This window comes from Armigeres subalbatus, chromosome 2 (genome assembly GCF_024139115.2).
Source record: "Armigeres subalbatus isolate Guangzhou_Male chromosome 2, GZ_Asu_2, whole genome shotgun sequence".
Lineage (NCBI taxonomy): Eukaryota > Metazoa > Arthropoda > Insecta > Diptera > Culicidae > Armigeres > Armigeres subalbatus.
In genome coordinates, this window is record NC_085140.1 from 119,022,726 (window position 1) to 119,043,576 (window position 20,851).

Below are 20,851 nucleotides of genomic sequence, written 5' to 3' on the forward strand. Positions count from 1 at the left end.
TGATAAATGAGGTAATTTTAACTGTAAACCATGTCTAATTGTTACAATACATAAATACAGTGTTGACACGATTTTGTCGCTCCCCGATTTTGTCTACCATGCTGACCATGCTGAGGTTGGATGGGTTCGATTCCCGGTGCCGGTTCAATTTTTGGTTTGGAAATTGTCTAGACTTCCTTGGGCATTAAGTATCATCGTGTTAGCCTCATGATATTCGAACACTAATCTGTGAGGCGGCAATGTCCTAGTAGGAGTTATAATGTCAACAAAGAAGAAAAACAACCACATCAAGCGCACAATTCAGTGAACCAAATGATGAACCATCCTGAAAAGTAATTCAAGTATTCACCAGTAGGAGGTAACCAATCGGATAACTTCTGATCGTAGAGCGTAGTTTGGTTATCTAGTACATTGACCCTGAAAATTACGCTTGTGTCTTTGATGTACCTTTTAACTACAAATCAATGTTTTTCGATGTTTCTGCATACATTTTTCCTTATACAGTCAAACCTCCATGAGTCGATATTGAAGGGACCATCGACTCATGGAAATATCGAGATGTGGAATAGGAAATCCTTGGCAAGCTGTTTGAAGGGACCATCAGAGTAGCCCAGAAAATATTTTTTAATATGGCATAATTTGCTTCCATGAGTCGATATCGAGTCATGGAACATCGACTCATGGAGGTTTGACTGTAAACTTCCAACAAGTTAAGCACTGCCCAAACGTTGACCGATTTGACTGAAATATTGTCCAGAGCAACAGGGCATCAAATGGAATCAAATAAGCCTATCAAGAAATTTAAAAAAAAAGTTTTTCCCATACTAATTTGAGACACCCTGCATGTCTTTCTGCTCCATTTCTAATGAGAAAAAATGAAGCAGCCGTTTTTTATTCAGATATTTCTTAAACTTAATGTGAGCCCTCTTTAGATTGAGATACCCCGCTATTTATACCATTCGAGATATGGCTTATATCAACTCTCAAATGGTCCTTATTCCTCAATCAGTTTCGGCTTCAAGTAAATTCTCCAAAAACAACCAGTGGAAAATCTCTGAAATTCTGCGGAAATCGCTTTAGAAAAAAAAACCGTTGCAATTTTTAAGAAATTCCTGTTATCATCGCTAGAGCCCGATAATCTTCCTGATTATTTTTTTTTTGTTAATTCAAGGCGGCATTCTTGCAGATTTTTTAAGTCATTCCTGCGATAACAAGAAAATCTGCAGGCAGTTCTCCAAAAAAATTCTTTATAATTTTTCGATTTTTTTTTTTTTTATTGTCTTAATTTTTCGAATTTTAAATATTGCAGAATTCCTCTTTAGGCTGTAAAAATGTACAATGCTGTGAAAACTCATGTGTGAATATGTACATTATGTGGAAGATATTGATTTGAAAAATGTATTGGAGGTAACCACTTTCCCTTCGATGGGACTCGAACCCACGACCCTTAGTACGCTAGACTGAAGCTTTAACCGACTAAGCTACGAAGGACTTCCGTCGGCCTTCGCAGCCTAGCGGCTCGAGATTCCCAAATTGGACGCAATCCATTAGTCGAGTAAACACATGTGTATAGTACACGTTCACATTAGAGGAGCGTGAGTATTTAGAATGTCTGGCGGCTACACACATTCCTCATCAGCATCGAAGGGAAAGTGGTTACCTCCAATACATTTTTCAAATCAATATCTTCAACATAATGTACTTATTCACCTATGAGTTTCCACAACATTGTAAATAATGTCCAAGTCGGGTGGTTCATTAACTTTGATTGAACTGTGAAAATGTATTAACAAGGAATTTATGCAAGGATTCTCATAGGGTCCTTGTGAGAAATTGCTTCAGGAGGTTTCTTCGTTTTCTGTTGGTAATCCTGTAAAAATACCATTTAAGTTATCCGAAAATATCGTAAAAAATCCTAGAGAAATAACTTTTGAGAATCATCTTCTAATTTTTGAACGTCATTCTGTGGAAGCACTCATTAAAACGAGGCATCTGCATCAAACCAAAGAACATTCTCGTGTTTTGTGTGTGTCATATCCCTATCCTCATAACATTTGTTTAAAGAATGCTTAAGAGTACAACACATGCCATTCAATAAGCGTTTGGACATATCCGAAAAATATTATTAAAAGCCTTTAAAAGTAAGTTTTGGTTTGATCTCAAAAACATTTGCCAATGAAAATGAAGCCCATGTACCGTGGATAATCAAATTTCGGACACACTCAAACTTCGGACGCTTCAATTCGTATGGGAAATTTTCTGATATATTTTATCGAAATGATCGTCAAACTGGGTCGGAAGGACTAATAGTTTTAGCTTGTATTAGCATAGTTACATTCTAACATGACATGTTAAAACAATGCGACGAAATTATTTAAAGACAGCCTGAGCAGTGAAAATGGTTTACAATTATTCTTCCCGGTACTATGTAATCAGGTGTCCGAAGTTTGAATCTTTGTGGCCGAAATATGAATCCAACCCCACCCGTGTCCGAAATTTGAATGGAACAAAAGTCGAACATTTCCATAAATTGCAAACATTCTTCGCAATATCTTGCACAAATTGAATACGTAGTTCAAAGATGAATACTAAACTTAGAAAGACATAAAACTGCCCGTATCCTTTAGTGTATAGTGTTTAATGCATGTCGAATACTCCATTACTATGGATAAATAACTTCTTCCAATAACTTCTTTCAAGCTTCACGTCATTAGTACTGGAAGATCCAGTCAGAGTCACCGGATAAATCACGTAAATCAAGGAAACTAAATTTTGTTCTAGTAACTTGTCATCAGGTCACTCTTACGTGAAAAGTATAGTGGATGAAAACCACATTTATTTTTAGGTAAAAATGACGTGAAGATTTTTCAGAGTGCAGAAGAAGTTTTCAAGTAGAAAACAAAATACGTACCGTTTTGACTCAAATCCCAAACATGACTCATATTCCGAACACTGGCGTTTTAGCGCCCTAAAACTAAAACAATAATAGATTTTTCTTACTGAGGGTGAATATTACAAACTAATTCAAACTCTTATTGAGAAAACTGCACGAATAAAGCCATAATGACCATTTAAAAGCGATTGTTTGGAATATCAGTCATGTTCAGAATTTGAATCAAAACGGTATCTGTTGAGTGTTGATACAAAGTGGTAGAGATGGAAGTAAATGGAATAGTGAAGTCTTTTGACTTGTTGCGAAATTGAAATAGGGGTAACGGCTCAAACCTTGGCCCATTATGCTACGGTTGAGCACATTTATCGTTATAAATCTTCATATATTGCATTTCCAGCCAGAATTATTCCACCAGCCGGCTTGCTTACATTTGGTTTTGACGCCAAATAGCAAAAAACGACGATGAACGTCCGCAATATCTCATTAAAACCAGCGAAAGTCTCGAGAGAAATGAACAAAATGTCGGCATCCTTGTCCCTATCAAGTGGATAATTTTTCAGCCCACTTGGGACGAGTGATTGTTGATTTCGAACATACGAGAGATAAAGATGGGTTGCTGTTTATAGTACCAGTCATTTTGCTTGCGTTGAAAAAAGGCAGCATGCAAACAAACAGAGAAAATCAAAACATCTTATTGAGCGTGAATTCTTATTGGTTGCATGTAAAATACTACCACATTGATTGTGAGAGTGCGTTTCAGATTCCCCCAATAGCACGCTTACCAAGGACATGCTAACGAAAATACTATTATATGAATCATTTATTTCCCAAATATTCACCATATTTGCAAGTGAAGAAGTTTAGAAAAATGAAAACTGCATTAAAAACTGCAATTGCAAAAAGGCTACATGTTCCAGCCCTCATTTTGTGCCTTCAAACAAATTGCATACGAATTATTGGCTGCCGCATAATTTTGAGATTTACTGCTAGTTGAAACCATGGCAGTTGTGTTGCTCTCGCTCTCGCGATACTCTCAAAGAAACTTTTTTCCAAAAACGTAAACAATGCTTTGGGTGGGGATGATGCATAACGCACTACTGAAGAAAGCCAATTGTAAAACTTATTCAAGGCAATTCCTTGCATTGTACTGTGCATAAACAGTTATAACTGTGCCAACTACCTGATATTATTACACAATTATTCATAAATACAATTATTGGATGCTTGTTTTTAACTCTGCCTGCATTGAAGTTTCATGATTGGTACGTGCGTTTGATTCCACTCCTCTCTATATCGATCAGCTGTTGTGAATCCTCTCAAAACTCTCACATGTTTCAACTTCCCGAGTTGAGAGAATACTTTTTCGGTATCATTTTACAGATCAAAATACTTTTTGCAAGCAATAATAAATCTAAATTATGATGAAGATATTTGTCAAGTAATTTGACTTGAAATTATTCCCATGAAATCATGAAATGACGTTGAAAGTTTATCTAATGAAACATACGATCCATTGTATCTTTCCATTATTAAATGAGAAATGGATTCGTGCGAAAGATGATAAAACTAAATATGCTTACACTCAGTGACGGGATATGTCATATCGATGTCATGGGACTAACTTGCTAATAACTTTTCTCACAAGTAATTTACAATTATGCTTTCCCTATAAACATGTAGCCCACAAAGAACTCGAAAACTTTTTATTACAGGTAATTTCTCTAAATATGATATTGGCGGCGCGAGAGCCGAATTAGTGTCAAATGACATTAATGTCATGACATTCCGTGACATTTTTTAAATCTCGCTCTCATGGCTCACACTTTGTATTTAGAACAATTATCTGTTTGACAAAGTTCTAGGACCCTTTAAGTACTACATGTTAATCAAAAAATCCGAACTGTAAATGACTTTTGAAAAAAGTCGTTTGGAAATTAGTAATAGCAATGCCATGACATTTTTTTTACATTTCCCATCACTGCTTACACTAATTGAATAATTTATTTGCGAACTTATGAAGAAAATGGTGTATCGAACCACGAAAGGTTGATGCTTGAATCGCTTTTGCTTGAATCGTGTTTGGAGGCCGTAAGGTAGGCAATTATTTTTGGTATGTTCTGTGAATGAAAGCGATTATATCGTGATTCGAGAAGAGCATCATGAGGGCCCATTTACAAACTACATGACGTTTTAGGTTGTGGGGAGGTACTTGTCAGAGCGTTAAGGACTTTATAAATTATATACCATACATGAAGCATTACTAGAGGCTTGGTGTGGGTTGAGTTTAGCGTTATGTAATTTGCGAATGAAATTTAACCGCTGAGTGGATTAACCTGTTTTTACAAAAATTCTTAGCAACCTAATCGCTAGCATCGGATATTCTATCTGCAGCTTTCGGTTATTTTCTCCAGTACGGGTTTTTGGTGAGAATGATTAAATCAAATTTTGATTTTAGAGTTGCACCTATACTAACGAGGTGCTACAAATCGAAAACGCATGCCACCATTTGGCTACGGGTGCCCCCAGTGTTGTCCATAAAAGTTTTGGTTAATTATGTCGCTATACTAATGGAAATTGTGAGATAAAAATGATAGCTAACATAGTGTGGTTGTTATCCATTCATCTGATGTGCGAAAGCAGGTATGTTCATTCAGAAAACTCTTTTATTGGGCAAAAGAAAAACTGTAGCACAGCCAGCCTGCATAAGTCAGCAAAACATGGCTGCTAAAAAACCGAGTCAAAGTGATTTTTCACGCAAGATAATTGCTTTTAATAGTTTAAGAAGTGTATAAATCTAGAGTTATGAAGCAGATATATGTTTGATACACTTTTCTAAAGAACCAATGATTAATATCTCCCTACAAATCGACGTATTATCGCTGAAATATTGATTATTTTGCGTGATGAGCCAATGTTACATCCAGGGCCAACATTACCGCCGGTTACCCTATTTGTGTTTGATGCCAAATGTCTCAGAAATGCATGAATCGTCAAGATATGGTGTTACCACAGAAAAAATTCAAAAAATTAACTTATGAGATCTGGTGTTGAAATTTTGTGAAAGGAATTTGGCATCAAAGAGAAAAAAAAGTCCCAAAAATTTGTCAAGTCCCAAAAAGTTCGAGATAACACCAGATCAGTGAGCTAGACTTAACTTACACTGCTAAAAAAGTTTACACACAAAAGACTTTGAAGTATGCTCTTTTGACTATAAAGTATTCAATTATGACTTCAAAGTACGCTCTTTCGTGGGAGAATGGGACTACACACAAAAAGGAATAAATATTATGCACAATTATGACTATTTTTTATTCACAAATGATTAACATTTATGCATGAAAACAGGAAAAGTGTGTAAAACTTATCCTTTTTATGCATCAAATTTTACTCCTTTTGTGGGTAGTCCCATTCTCCCGCAAAAGAGTGTATTTCTGCCGAAAAGAGCATACTTTCAGCTGTGCGTGTAGTTGGCGTAGATCAGCGCTGCGTATAGCGCTACTATAGTTGTCTCATTCACTCACCCGCTGATCTCATGCAACGAAAATAGTAACGTCACTATTTGCGTTGCATAAGATCAGCGGGAGAGTAAAAGAGACAAATAGTGGCACGCAGCGCTGATCTGTTTTCTGCATTTTTAAGACATTTGTCAAAGAAAAAAAATCGATTTCGAAAAAAAGTCCCAAAAACTTATTTTTTTAAATATAATACCAGATCTCGACGTTTCATGCATTACCAGCATATTTGGCATAAAAAATTTTACCGTACCCCCCCTTTTGGGAAACATCCGATTCGGAAGTCCGATTGAGCAGCAATTTTGCGTAGGAATATGCGACATTTTGTTGGATGTCTTCGGGTTTTTCTTGACCGCAATTAAATACGTCCGTGGGTTGTTTGCAGAGGGAGACATCAGCTAAAAGGTCCGAACATAAAGTTGGGGGAGCATCCCCCATCAATAAGAAAGTAATCCAAAGGTGCGCGGAGTCCCCATTCACCGGGGGGTTTAACTTGCCTACCGCCTTTTCGCGGAGTCCATCTGAAGCAACTGTAGAGCATGCGCCACCACGCAGCTCCGTAAATTCAAAGGGACCACATCCGGTTGGAATGACATACCTAACCAACAGATTGTCTACCGGTCCCGAACCGGACATACACGATTCTCACACAATGTTAGGGGACCCCATTCGGACACCCTGCGGTCAATGGCGTCCGTAATTCGGTTGAACATACCTGTGTCCAAAATACCACACTCAGAGAAGCGTATGGAGTCCCCAACAGCATTAGAGATCCCCTTGCAGACAACGCAGCCAGAATTATGGGCCTTGTTACAGTTTAGTTTAGTGAGGTAACATCAGCACGCACGTCGAAACACATTATAGTACTCGAAAAGAGAACAAAAATTGTAATCATCAAACGGTAGTCCTACGTCGAACGTCAACTGCCAATTCAAATGCACCCCTTGATCAACGAACGAGCTATGTCGACAATGACGATTCGCATCCGTCAATGATAACGGGCGAGAAAACGTAAAGAAAGAAACCTGTCAAGTCAACCCATTACATCACCACTACTACAATTATCACGTCAGAGGCAGAAAACTAAAGCATCGTCGTATCGCACATTTGAGTCGTTCATTGTCCGCAGGCCAGAAGGGTCGTGCCCACGATTGTGCGTGATAGTGCCAGTGTTAAATCCACGTTCTCGGGTGCCAGTGGAAAAGGGCACGCCGACGCCATTGAAAAATCCCCCTGGCAACTATTTGCAGCGTTTCCGAATCGGAACAATCAACTTGATTGATTGGGACACGTGGCCTGGTACTGAAAATAAGTGGCCTCGCACCTCTGGTATCACGGATAGGGACGCGACACTTTCCCGCTGACGACCGCACTATAGCATGCAACGAAACGGACATTGGCAACTACGGAAATAAGTGCCAGTAGCATCGTGCACTCGGCGAGTAACGGGTTTCCGCATCAATCCGAACCGGTTGGTCAAAAAGGTCGGCGTCAGTGTCTAATTGACTGTGAGACGGAAAAATACCCCGAAAGGGGTGTTTTTTAGACAGCTGCAGCCCGGATTCGATTAGCGGTGAGGCTCTGCCAGAAGCGGACCGTAACGAGGCAGTGATCTCCACGAGAGCAGGAAGGCTGAAACCGGGACAGTCCGGGAAGCGTGGCATCGACGGGCGGTCATTCGGTCCTGCGTTTGTGAAGGAGCCCAACGAGACCAGACGGGAATTCGAGGCTTGTTCTCGCGCCACGACCACGCGCGGCGAGCGCAAGGCGGACGGATCGTTTCCCGCCAACCGACGAGCCGAAGAATCGGCCACTGTTGTCATGTTGCCACTGCCGACATGGTCAAGGGGATGCGGCGTAGGTTTAGCGTAAGCTCCGGTACCGTGAGTAACAATCCCTTAGTCTTAAGATAAAGAAAATGTTATCTTGGTTCAAGGAACCACCATTTGCTAGGGAAAGCATAGGGACATAAAATGTGCGTTTCAATATACTGATGTTAAGCTAAAATCATGTTTTCTCACTTATTTGCGCCATCTTCCCTTGGGGTTAGTTATGTATTCCGTCGTTTGTAGTACTCTGCTCTACCGAGTCGGGAATTCACAACAGCCTCATTTGCGTCCTTAAGGATGGGGACCTGTATCGTCGCATCTAAATTTAAACTGCGTTTATTGGCTTTCCGGGTCAAAACCGGGTGTAAGGACCGTAATCCGAGACTTTGGGCCTTCCTTGGTATTACACGTGTGCTCTCTCCCAAACCGATCTACAATCCATTGCATTGACTTGCATAGACCAGATTTTACAACCTGTGCAAGTATTTCCTAAACATTTCACCGCCCTTATTACTAATTCGATTCCAAATGCTAAACTCACCTTCTGAACCACTTGTTTCTGAATAATCTGTTTGATTGGTTGACCGGCCTGATTTCGAACCACAATGCTAGGCGATTTATTTACAACTTGCTGAGTTACCACCGCAGGGGAGCTAACCACCACAGGGGCAGCTTGCTGCTGCTGCGGCTGTTGTTGTTGCACTTGGACTTGCTGCTGTTGCACCTGAATTTGCTGCGGTTGGGGCTGAGTGATCGCGGGAGGCGTCACCGTCACCGAGGCGGCTGCTGTGCTGGGCGCCACGTTGCTGCTGGAAGCAGTGGAACCACTTGCAACAGGACTAGCGCCAGCAGCCACCTTGGTGATGATTTTCTGACCGACCTTCGCGGCTATGGTTTGTTTGCTAGCGGGGTTTGCTCCTTCAAGAGAAATAAGAGGAAAACACAAATGTAAGTTTGAAGGCCAAGTCGTTCCCCCTGGCCGCCAGCGGCTTTCTTGGCTGGAACGATACATCGCCGTTTATTGTACAACTTTAGAAACTTTTCCAACGTACCAGGTGCTGCGCTGAGAACATGCAGTTTTCCGTCGGCGGTTTGAATCAGCTGCTGTCCCGGGTTCAGACCACGTACGCTAACTTTTCCATCTGGGCCCCGAATGATTTGAACTTTTTGCGGACCGTCGGGTTTCGCCGGAGGGGTAGCTGCTTGCTGAGCCTTAGATTGTTGGGGACTGGGAGTCGCCGATGGTGCTGGGGTTGGAGAAGCTCGAGCCGGTTGGGTGATATTTTGCTGAATAACTTTTGTTGTGCCGTCAGCATTTTTGACGATTATTCGTCGCTGAACGATTGTTTGCTTAGGAGGGGTGGCACCATCCGTCGATTGGCCTAGATAGAAAAAAAAAACGTCGAAATCAATTGAACTATGAATTAATTAAATATAACAATTCAAACCTTGTTTAAGCTCCATCGCACGTTTCTGATTGTGAGCTGCGCGTTGTATCCGGAGTTGCTGTTCCATTTTTTCCGTGATCTCCTCTCGAGAGGCTTTACTGGAAATGACCGCTGATTTGTTTTGGATGTTACCCGATGAGGCATTGTTGCTGCTAACACTGCCGTTGTTGGTTGGAGTCGACGAATTGGATGATTCACCAGACGATGTAGGTGTCGGACGAGTAACAGGAAGCTTCCCGGTACTGGTGCGGGTGACATGTTGGGCCTGTGCCGCAGCAATTTTCTCTTGCTTTTCTCCGTATAGCTTGATTTCCCACAGCTCTAGCTTGTCTTCATCGATCCACTCTTCGCTGACCTGCGGTTCGGTTTGCTGTGGAGATTCGGCGCGTTTTCGCTTTCGTAAACCCGAACGGATGGATTGCACCTCTGAGTATCGGAAATAATAAACACGTTAACATTTGACAAAGAATGCTGATTTGAAAGCGAATCATTACTTACCACGAACAGTCTTTGGGAGCTCCAGTGGAATGACTACTTTTCGACGCAAGTATTGCATTCTCTCGTTGAAGATTCCCGCGTACCGATGTTTGAGAATTTCCAGTGACATAATCTCTGACTCGGTTGTCACCTGTAATTGCAGAAACGTTGTAAATTCGATACTTTATAAGCAACGTTCATGGCTTACCTGATGTTTTCCGTCGCTTGTGACCGGTTTCATGGCCATGTCGTCCCACCGTAGGCATGTCCATAAGATGCGCAACTGCAGACCAACAGCAGACAACGTGCTCAAATTGAGCGTGCGATACAGCCAACATGTTTTGAACAATGGTCTCGCACACGGATAAGGCCACACGGAGTTGTTGTTCTTTGCTACATGGTGGAAACCTGCCACTGCCAAGCGACCTCCGTTGCGGGCCAATTTGAGCAGCTCATGTGTGGGCAGAACCATAATCGAGGTAGTTTGTTTGCGCGTCCAGAAGTAATTGACCGCAGGATATTTTGGTTTTACCGGACCGACAACAGTCGATTTACTTTCACTTTTAACCTTCTCATCTTTTCCTTCGGGCACCAGGGCTTTACGAAGATAAATCTTTCCTTTGGTAGCACTGGCGGAATAAATCCGCGGACTGCCATCGGATGCAAGCTCTTGCTCTTCTGGTTCTTCCTTCTTTACGCAACGGGATGGCAGAGCAAATCGGCGATTTGGTTTGTGTTCCTTCTTTGGTAAAACAATCACTTCCTCTTCTTTAACCTTGACCTCAGCTTCTTCAACAACTATTGAGTTGTTTTTGCTATTTCGCGACCGTCCCCGACGGGTGGAGCGTGGTTCATCGCACGAGTTTTCCGAGATGGAGTTGGAGTTCTCGTTCAGCTTCAAACTATCATCTACCTTTTCCGAGACATTTAAATCCGGCTCACCTTCCGTGCTGACAATTTCTTCCTTTACGACCATATCGGGAGCATCCTCGGTCTTGATTTCAACCTCATTCGTTATGTTGTTGTTGTGTTCGTCTGGCATTTTGGGAGCCGCCATAGTTTGAACAAGTTGTTCGTCATATTCAATCAGATGCTGATGAGCACAGTCCCAATCATCGAGAATCGAGCGATACCGGGTCATCGTAAAGTTGGCCAGCATGGAGTCGAAATTTTCCGCCTTATTCTCGGTCAGTTTCTGCTCAAGGATTGACTTTACACCGGCCGTTGGGGTGGTCATTGGAGTGGATTGCAGTGCTTGAGCGCGCTTCAGAAGCGGCGACAGTTCATCTTTGATGGATTGTTTTTGCAAGCATAAAGGCGAATAACATTGACCATTTTCGCAATCTACCGAGTAGCACTTGCTCTGCTGGACCAGAGCATTTACTTTTTGGTATTTGGAACGTAGAGGAAGGATTTTTCAATCAAAGATTCTAACTGTTCACCGTTCAGTCGAATCGTTTGTCTATTGACTGGCAATTGATTCCTTGTGTTGGAATTGTGACGACTGTTTATGATGGTTTGCAGTTGTTTTTCTACGCATTCGCCTGGCCGTGTTTGGACTGTTTCCGGCTTGTGAATCACATTCACTTCGATGTCGTCATCATCCTTCACTTTGGCGAATTTTTGCTCTTCCGCTTCTTTTAGATCAACTCGTCGCTGAAGTAATCCGTCCAGTACTGAAGCAGTCTTGGCGATCTTGGGATACAAAATTCGGCCGCCTGGTGTAGAAAGTGCCTTACAAATGTCGATTTGATCGTACGTTTCTGGAACGTGGAATGTTTCCGTCTGATTGAATTTGTCCTCTAACCGACTATCCAATGCTTCATTTCCGGTTAAGAAGTCAAGATCTCTGCTTCCATTGCGTACGAGTTGGTACGCCTCATGCGTTTTGGCGTCAATTTTCAGAAGCTTCTTGTGCACTTCAGCCACAATCGGTAACAAAACGTGACTCAAATCATTTGTTTCTCGGCCAATTTTCTTGACTTTTCTTCGACTGAAGGACATCCAGACCCAATCCCACTGTCCATGTATACGATATTCTTCTCCCTTCTGCTTCCAAACCTGATGCCTGAGTCCGAGCGAATACTTGACGAAATTAAACGTGCTTCGGTTGCGCTCTTCTTCATCATCTCGTTCTCGCTTCTCCCGTTTTTCAAGTTTCTTTTTTTCTTCTCGCTCGGCCGACGTTATTTTGTACATTTTAGTGTGACCAAGTTGTTCGTGCCACACACCAGCAAATATTACACTCCTCATGCAGGACTGCAGAATACACAGGATTCGAGCAAAATCTTTTGCTTTGGTACAAGCGCTTATAGCGCCAATCCAAATTTTTCTTAACTTGGTCCAGTTTTGGTGAAGGTAAGGCGAAGCGACTGCCTGTTCTAACGCGATGATGCTCTGTTTAATCGTCGAAATAATTTGCGTTTGTGTGCTATTCATTCCTCCGCCGAGCCATTTGAACTCAGAAGCTTGGGTTAGAGAGAACTTGTGCGACAAATGTCTTTTCTTGTCCCTGTCTTCATTTCTTTGGGGCTTGTTCAGCGCAATCGGATTGATGGAGTATTGATTCACGTATGCTTTGAACCCATTTTCCATACCCAATTTGAAATGGAGTGTCCCATTAGATATCTGAGTTAATTTGTTACGAGTTATTCGTGACTCATCATCCTCTTTAGTTAACGAGTTCTTTCTCTTCATATCTTCGGCAGTGAAAGTCCGTGGAGCCAATGATCCCGTCTTCAATCGTGTTACATGCTTGTCACTCGAAGCTTTAGAGTCGTCTTCTTCCTTACTCGAGGACTCGTCTCCGTTGGGTGCATCATTGGACTTCTCATTGGATGCTTCACTATCGCCACCGTCCTTCAGCTCGTCGACGTCCATTTTTCCATCGGGATTTTTACTTGCCTGTCCTTCTTCCAACAACCTCTCCAATCGCTGATTGTCCAATTCAATGTAGGACTTTTTATTGCCCTTTTGCTGATTGGTTATTGTCTCGGTGAGAGTCATATGTTTTATTATTTCATCTTTCCTTTCATCCAACTCCTTGCAGAGATGCATTTCCAAATCATCAGGATCCAACTTTGAGAGCAAATATTCGAACTGCTTGACCGTACTGAAATACCACACCTCGGAAGAATCTTCGGTCTCTATAAAAATTCTCCTGCCGATGAACCAATATTTCCGGCCATGTCGATCATATCCAATAATTTCCTGCCTGCAAAGCATTCCTTGTTTCTCTTGTGCCGTAATATAGTCCATCACTCCAGATACCTTATGAAGCTTGCAGAGATTACACTGCCAATCCTCGCTCGGAACATCCACCAACGGCGGATCAACGCACTCCAAATGGAAAACAGCGGGACAAGTTTCGCAGCACAGCAAATCTCCCAACCGGTGATAGATTACGACAATGATCGTCGTAATGGATTGGACCCTCTTGCAACATGTGGTCGTAACCAAGAATTGATCCGTCAAAAATTGCAACACTGTCAAACGCTTTTCTGCTGATACAAATGGATACTCGTTGACTGTGAGTATCTCCAAAACTTTTTGATCTAAATTAGGATCACTTTCAATGTAACTCCGCAACACCTCTGGCCACGTAATATTGTCAAATAAAGCGCTATATTGACACTGTCTTTCTGATCCAAAGGTGCAAAATGAGTCTGTTGGGAATCTTCCTCCCGGAGAATAGCCTTCAGAAGCATAACGTGTATCTCCGTCATCAGTGGGCTTTGATCTTCGCACATGATCGCTGCCGCAAAGTCCTCTAACCGGAATGGCGAAAGTCGTACCAAATTTCTGAACCGTCTGATGATTTCGTAGATCGAGGTACACTTCAGAACAATACTGTTTGGAACTAGCAAATCCTCCGACGAGGCCGGCAACTCCAATGGCGGATAGTTGCGTTCCTGAAGCCACACCGGATCCGGTACGATTCCTTGAAAGTCTTTACGATTTGTGTCGATCGTTCAAAAATGGAACCGGAGATATTGAATCATTGATTCACGAGGACAATTTTCTTCATTGCAGTGGATGGTATGATTTTAATACAGTTTGAAAGTAAGAACCTTACAGAAACTGTATAATAATTTGGAATATACTATTCTCTATAGCTAGCCTTGAAAACAAACGAAAATCGAAAGCTTTATCAGATGAGTGTTTAAGTGAGCAACATGATGAATTATGATGAACAGTGCATTATAAAGGCTGATACTTAATTTATTTTTCAGAGAAATTTCTGATAAGCAAGTTTATAATCCACTGAATGCGTGAAAACCTGCTCATTATTTTCGAACCACCAAAACCAATCAAATTATATCTATATTATGATTTGTATCTATGTAAAAGTAGAGTTGTTTATAAGTTGATAAAAGAAGCGAAAAGGTAAGAAAGTTTAAATTCAAGCTGTAAAAAATCACCTTTGATATATTTTGAATCCGTTTGCGCTGTTTGGCAGTTCGGGCCAAATATTATACATAAAAATTAATACTAACAAACTTTTATGAATATTTTTTATATTTTATTATTTTGTTAAGCTTGTTTCAACTTGCCCCGCGAATCGGGTGCAAGCTTGAACACTGACGTTATATTCAGACGTAAGCTAATTTTTCCTATACAACAAAATGTATGTACTCAGTGAGCTAATCAAGTCATCGAGGGATAAACTGGATATACATACGTTGTGGATTCCATAAAGAGTCCCATGTAAGTTTTTGACGATATTGATTTTCTTTCAGAAATTAGCTTAAAATTGTCTCCTGTTTAGAAAATACTGATGAATAGTATGGTTTGTTCTAGAAATTTGAAACAAATCCACTTTAGTTGGTCTCATCTTGACTATTTACTCGCATAAAAATCAGATTCAGATTTTGGTACATTGCTCTTTTACACAAAAATAACACTTAAGATGGTCTATTTAATTGTCCCACAGCACATAATACGGATAAAGAATACACTAATTTTTTGAAAGATACCATTTTTTTTTCTATAATTTTTGTTTTCGGTCCATGTAAAACAAGTTTGATCAATTCAACGGCATATTACTCAAGTCGGCGAGAGTGACATGAGACTTTTGCGAATAAGGGCAGGTACAATCTTGGTGATCAGCGTGCATCAAGCTACTGAAGGTGTATCTAGACGCTTCAGTTTAACTGGGTTGCATAGCATGGTTTGTGTTGCACTCCTATCTACTAAGCTAGTGGGGCTCATGGTGTACTTCAAGATGGACATAAGTATATCAATATGATGTACGCACATATTAAACGAGGCACGGTCACCACAACAACAAAGTCACAAGCGTATTTTCAGAGCAGAACTAGAGAACGCACTATTGAAAATTTATCAAATTGATTTTTCTCCACTGGTGACCACTCGGATTACTATTCAGAATGCTTTCTATTTGTCTACTTGTATATTGCGCAGTGATTAATTCTGTTGTTTTCTTCATAAATTACATTAATTCCAGCTATCATATCTCTCATAAACTCTTCATGGATTGGAGAAAGTGCGTGGAAAGTGAAAGGAGATTAATGAAATGTTTACTATACTCTATGTTTTATTTTCTGAGAGTCAATCAGAAGATTAAGAATCTCAAAACTGCAGTTTCATGACCCTTTTCATTCTTAGTGGAGATTGTAGAAGGTTGTCATGACAGAATGGGCGGAAATTAATTAAATTTATGTTCAGAAGATTGCATGTTTTTACAAATTTATGTTTTTGAATATTTACGGACATGTTGAATTTTTGAAAAAAAAACTTTAATTGCGAGGGTGACGTTTTCAATCGTTGTTTCAACTTACCCTGCACCACGCATTTCTATTTCCTGATGAGTTGAGCATGCAGAGCAATATCAAACAAACAAAATACAAGAATTAAAAAAGGGTCTTTCATTGATTTTTTCAATCATTATGCTTATTCAAATTGAATGATTACCTCCCGTGAAAATTTGATGAAAAACTCTTCCAAACATCTTGAGACCTGTTTCATTGGCAACGTCAAATAGTTAGTGATTTTGCAAAGGGCGAAAAAAAACAATGCAGGGATTCCTTTTGAAAACTGCAATCTTTCGGGAATGGCAGTCAGAGATGCGTTAGGCGAGTGTGTTGAAAAAAATATCAGAACATTCTGATCATTTCCTTTCTGAATTACAGCTTCTGTTTCAACTTACGCATTTCAATCGCCTTGGTGTACCTTAAAGACAAGCTGGTTTCACATAAATGGCCATATTGGGAGGCAATATCTGATTCTTAGCGATTCGACTGGGCTGATTTTTTGCACAAAGCTTCCAAAATGACTTGAATTTTAGTCAATGATAGTTCAATTTATGCATATATTCTGCTTGATACAGCTCGTTGGAAATAATTATAAAGACAGTTCCGTTGTATGGAGCTCCCATAAAAAAAGTGGTGTCTTTATAATATTTCCAGATTTTGAGGTCAAAATCAAAGAGATGTATACAATTTACCCAAAGATCGAAAGTTCAAGTTAAAACAGTCGGCGCAAATTTCAGCCAAATCGAATGCACTGAAATCGAGATATCGATCATCAATCATGATGAAAATGTATGAAAATCGTGTTGTTCTTATACTCTATTTCCGGCGGTATACCAAATTTGTTGCGGTTAAAACGTTCAAAGTTTTTTTGTCCAAAACGGGTGCTTCATACCGTTCAATGCGCGCATTTTCCAGAACTTATGCAAAAGGACAAGCACCTGCTTAGCCGTGCGTAAGACGCGGCTACAAAGCAATACTATGCTGAGGGTGGCTGAGTTCCACCCTGGTGCCAGTCTAGGAAATTTGTCTCGACTTCCATGGCATGCATTAACGTGTTATAGCCTCATGATAATAAAAATGGAATTGGCTTTAAACCTCGCAGTTAATAACTATGGAAGTGTATTAATGAACACAAAATGCGAGGCGGTTCCCCCAGTGTGGGGATGTAATGCTAATAATAAGGAAGAAGACCGTTTGTTCGAATATGCAAAGAGTGAATGCTCTATCTTTTAAACCACCCTGCCCGGAATAAGATAGGGAGTGTACAATAAGCGAACTGAATCGATTTGCCACTTTTCATATTTGCAAAGATATTTTAGTTACTAGACAAAGTATGTCGCTGTCGTCGCTGTCCGAAACATCTTTGCTGCGAGGATAGGGGAGCAATGTCAGAAGAACATATCAGATTTGACAGGTGTACCACACATGTTTCGGACAGCAGAACAAAGGGAACCGTAGCGACAATCTTTTCTGAAATCAAATTTATCTTTTATCGTAACAGACATCAATTGGCAATGATCATTTTTTCTGTTCCTATCGCAGTAACACGGTGTTGTAATTTATTGTAATTATGTGAATCTAAATAGATGATAATATTATTGTATTCGGCAACTAAAATTTGAACTTGTTCGCATATTAATGCAAATATCTTGCTCTTGCAGGTATGCCCATATTGCCCCATAGAGAGTAATTTTGAAAATTCATAAATTTAAAAGCTATGCACAAAGAGCGCGACGAAAGACTTTGACTCCTGTAAAATTCAGTAATTTCTTTGAAAGGTCTACTTCAAAATCGCAGAAAATCTCTTCAAATTTCATCCAAATTTTCATAGCTTTTTTTCAAAATGAGCACGGAAGATCCTGAATTGTAAGAAATATTTCAAAATTTCCACGAGAAATTATTTCGAATTTTCAGAAGAAATTCTCGATCTCTCAAAATTTCCCAAAACCGAACTTACTGTATGAGTAAGTCCAAGAAAAAACATTGTAACAAAAATAAAGCACGATGATCAAACGGACACTGCCGTAATCTGGAAAAGTGACGTATAGTTTATTTCAACATGCATGTTTTCCATTTTTTCTGTTAAAGAGCTCGATGGCAGTACTGTTAACCCATAAGGCAGTTAACTATATTGCCACCAACAAATTATATGTTTTTCTATTTATCAACAAGAGCTCTACTTATTATTTCCATGTAGTGGCTTTTATTTGTTTCTAGTAACCCCTGATGAATTTGAGCCATAAAAAATGAAATGTTAATTTGAGAACAGTAAGAATGAATCGTAAGTTTCGAGTGGAAGAGATTTTCAGTTATAATTCGTTAAAAAACGACAAAACATATATTTTTTCTCGTTGGTATTAATTTTTTGAATCTCTGTTAGATTATTAGTATGATTAGCGTGAAAAAAGCTTCACTTTCATGATTTGATTTTTGGATTTTGACGAAATTGAGTTTTTTTTTCCAAGGGTCCCCCTCTGGGAACAAAAGCGATTTTTTTTCAATTCAATGCGTTTTCCGACTAGGACTCTTAACAAAAAAGTCAGTGCCTTGATTTAACTGGTTTTACGTAAAACCAATTTTAAAATCTTTTATTTATTTTTGCCTGTTTTCTGTTAGCCGGGCAGTGGTGTATCATATTCACCAATTTTTCAATGTTTTCTGAACTGTTTATGTATAACAAACATACAGTATTAATACCATGTCAACATTGTGTCCCATTGTTGTTTTTAATTATTTTTAGATTCTCTGCTTACATGGGCGACACACTTGTGGTATTCATACCATGGTACAAAAATCTTGAAATGAGATACCTTGAAATTATTTTCTTGTCGCCTTGTACCATGGTACGAATACAAGTGGAGCTCCCATATTATAAAGGGTCAACACTCTTTTCGGAAATGGCGATACGTCACTTTTCAGATTACAGGCCTCACGTTGTGTTTGAGAACTCCATAAACTCTATAGCTGATTCTTTTCGGCCAAGATGAATTTAGTTTAAGTTGAGGACAGCAGAAGCCCCAATATAATTCTAATAATTCAGCCTTGGATAGTAAGGGTGACAACAACACACGCACCATATTAATCATAATATTGTCGAAATTTCAATTTTCATACACTCGATTCTGTTTTTATCGGTCAATAAAAATCTCACAAAATTTTGCAAAGTTGCTTATTTGTATGATTCGTCGAGAAATCATAAAACTTTTTACACGGATTATCAATTTTGAACTGAAAACTTGTTTTACACGAAACGCATCCCCGTGTAGAGAAAAGAATCGAATGTATTCATATATTACTACAATTATTTTTACAGAAACAAATTTAGTAATTGTCTCAAGATTTCGGAGAAATTTGACTCAGGATATATGAGACATTTGAGGAATTTCAAGATTTCTCCGGAATTTTTTCTCTGTACTCTGGAGAATTATAGCTGGATGAAACTTCAGGTATCGTTTTGCATTCTGAGGATTGGAAAGTGCGTACAGTTGAATCAAGGATATTATCTGCCGAAAAACTAAGTTTCGATAGTGCGGAATTACCTAAAATTTGAGCTGCAAAGGTAAGTCCGTTCAGACGTATTATATAGAACTACGTAAACCCACATCTACGATCAGTATATTGATCGGAATCAAACCATTTTGTGCACAAAACAAGCCGCTTTTCACTCGATGGCGCACCGGTTGTTCATATCATACCATGGAGAATCATGGAGAAGATAGATTTTGAAGCGAGAAAAAAAGATCCACGAAGTAGCTAGGTTGAAGGATCGATGACGAATTCGTTGTAAAATCTCAAAAACAGAAAGGAAAAAGCACCGTCAGAACGCCACTAAAGAATAAACTTCAGCCCGAAAGGAAGAGGTTAGAAGAATTAGCTTACCTTTACCCGAAGGTGACAAACGCTGTTCAGGCTACCCTAAAGCAGCATGGTTTCCAGGCAGTCTATAAAGTGGAACACTTTAAGGATCGTTTATGTGCTTTAAAAGATACGATTCGAGGAAATGTATGGCATATAGAAATTCCATGCCAAGACTGCCCTGCAGTGTATATTGGTCAACACGCGAAACTGGTTCGTTTAAAAGAATAAGAACGCAGTTGACAACGACAGGTTCCAACTCGCAGCACACACTAGTGACCTAGAACCACACCATAGATTGGAAGCAACAAGTTTATAAAATGCCGAAAGTATTCTCAACGTAACGCCTGGGAGTCCTACATTGCCACCGTTAAACAGCCGCTAATGAACGAAGATGAAGCGCCAATATCATCATCTCCTTTCTAATTTGACGAAACAAAAATAATGTGAATGCCATCTCTTTTTGACGTATCAAAGCCAGTACAAAAGAACGTCCCCATTTGAACCAGTTGGACCACGTCCTGTAGATGGCAACACAGCCAGAAACCGTTGACAAAAAAAATTTTTAAAAACTTTTTTGTTTTAAGAACCATAAGTGTTGTGTTCAGTCTGCGTCGCGTTTTGTGTGTATATGATAGCTGTTTTAACCTTTTGTAAGGCATACGAAACTCGAAAATTACTGTGTCGTAAAAACTTTTTCAAATTCAAGTAGAACGTAGTTTAACAAAATATGAGCTGCAGTCTTATTTAACCTCAAATTGAGATAAAATAAGATTTGCTGATTGACATTAGCTTCCTGTGGTTGAACAACCGTGAATATCTCCTTATTTTAATTTTAATTCCGTTTCTTCACTTCCTTAGAAATTAAGAAGGCGCCTAATCCAAAATTCAAATGAAAATCGCTCACTTTAACGAGAACTGTGATGATTTAGGTAGGTGTTTATATAATACGTTTTGTAAAAGTGGAAAGACTCACTGAGCTCAGTGGTGTAGCAACAAGACAAATGTTCAGAGCCATTTCATTTTCTACTAGCGAGAAAACAGTTGCCCGGATATTGCAAAT

General features: G+C 39.7%; 2 protein-coding genes across 2 annotated transcripts in view; both read right to left on the minus strand.

Annotated features, from left to right (window-relative positions):
• The window catches only part of LOC134210724 (nucleosome-remodeling factor subunit NURF301-like), a 34,472-nt gene extending 22,939 nt beyond the window's left edge, over positions 1-11,533 (minus strand). Inside the window, exons 1-5 of the mRNA XM_062686962.1 lie at positions 10,368-11,533; positions 10,181-10,310; positions 9,683-10,108; positions 9,287-9,616; positions 8,776-9,152 (exon numbers count right to left, since the gene is read on the minus strand). Of these exons, the coding sequence (XP_062542946.1) occupies positions 8,776-9,152; positions 9,287-9,616; positions 9,683-10,108; positions 10,181-10,310; positions 10,368-11,396 (2,292 nt within the window). The 5' untranslated portion in view covers positions 11,397-11,533. The remainder of the gene's footprint in view (positions 1-8,775; positions 9,153-9,286; positions 9,617-9,682; positions 10,109-10,180; positions 10,311-10,367) is intronic.
• LOC134209186 (nucleosome-remodeling factor subunit NURF301-like) overlaps positions 1-20,851 on the minus strand; it is a 130,961-nt gene that overhangs the window by 23,842 nt on the left and 86,268 nt on the right.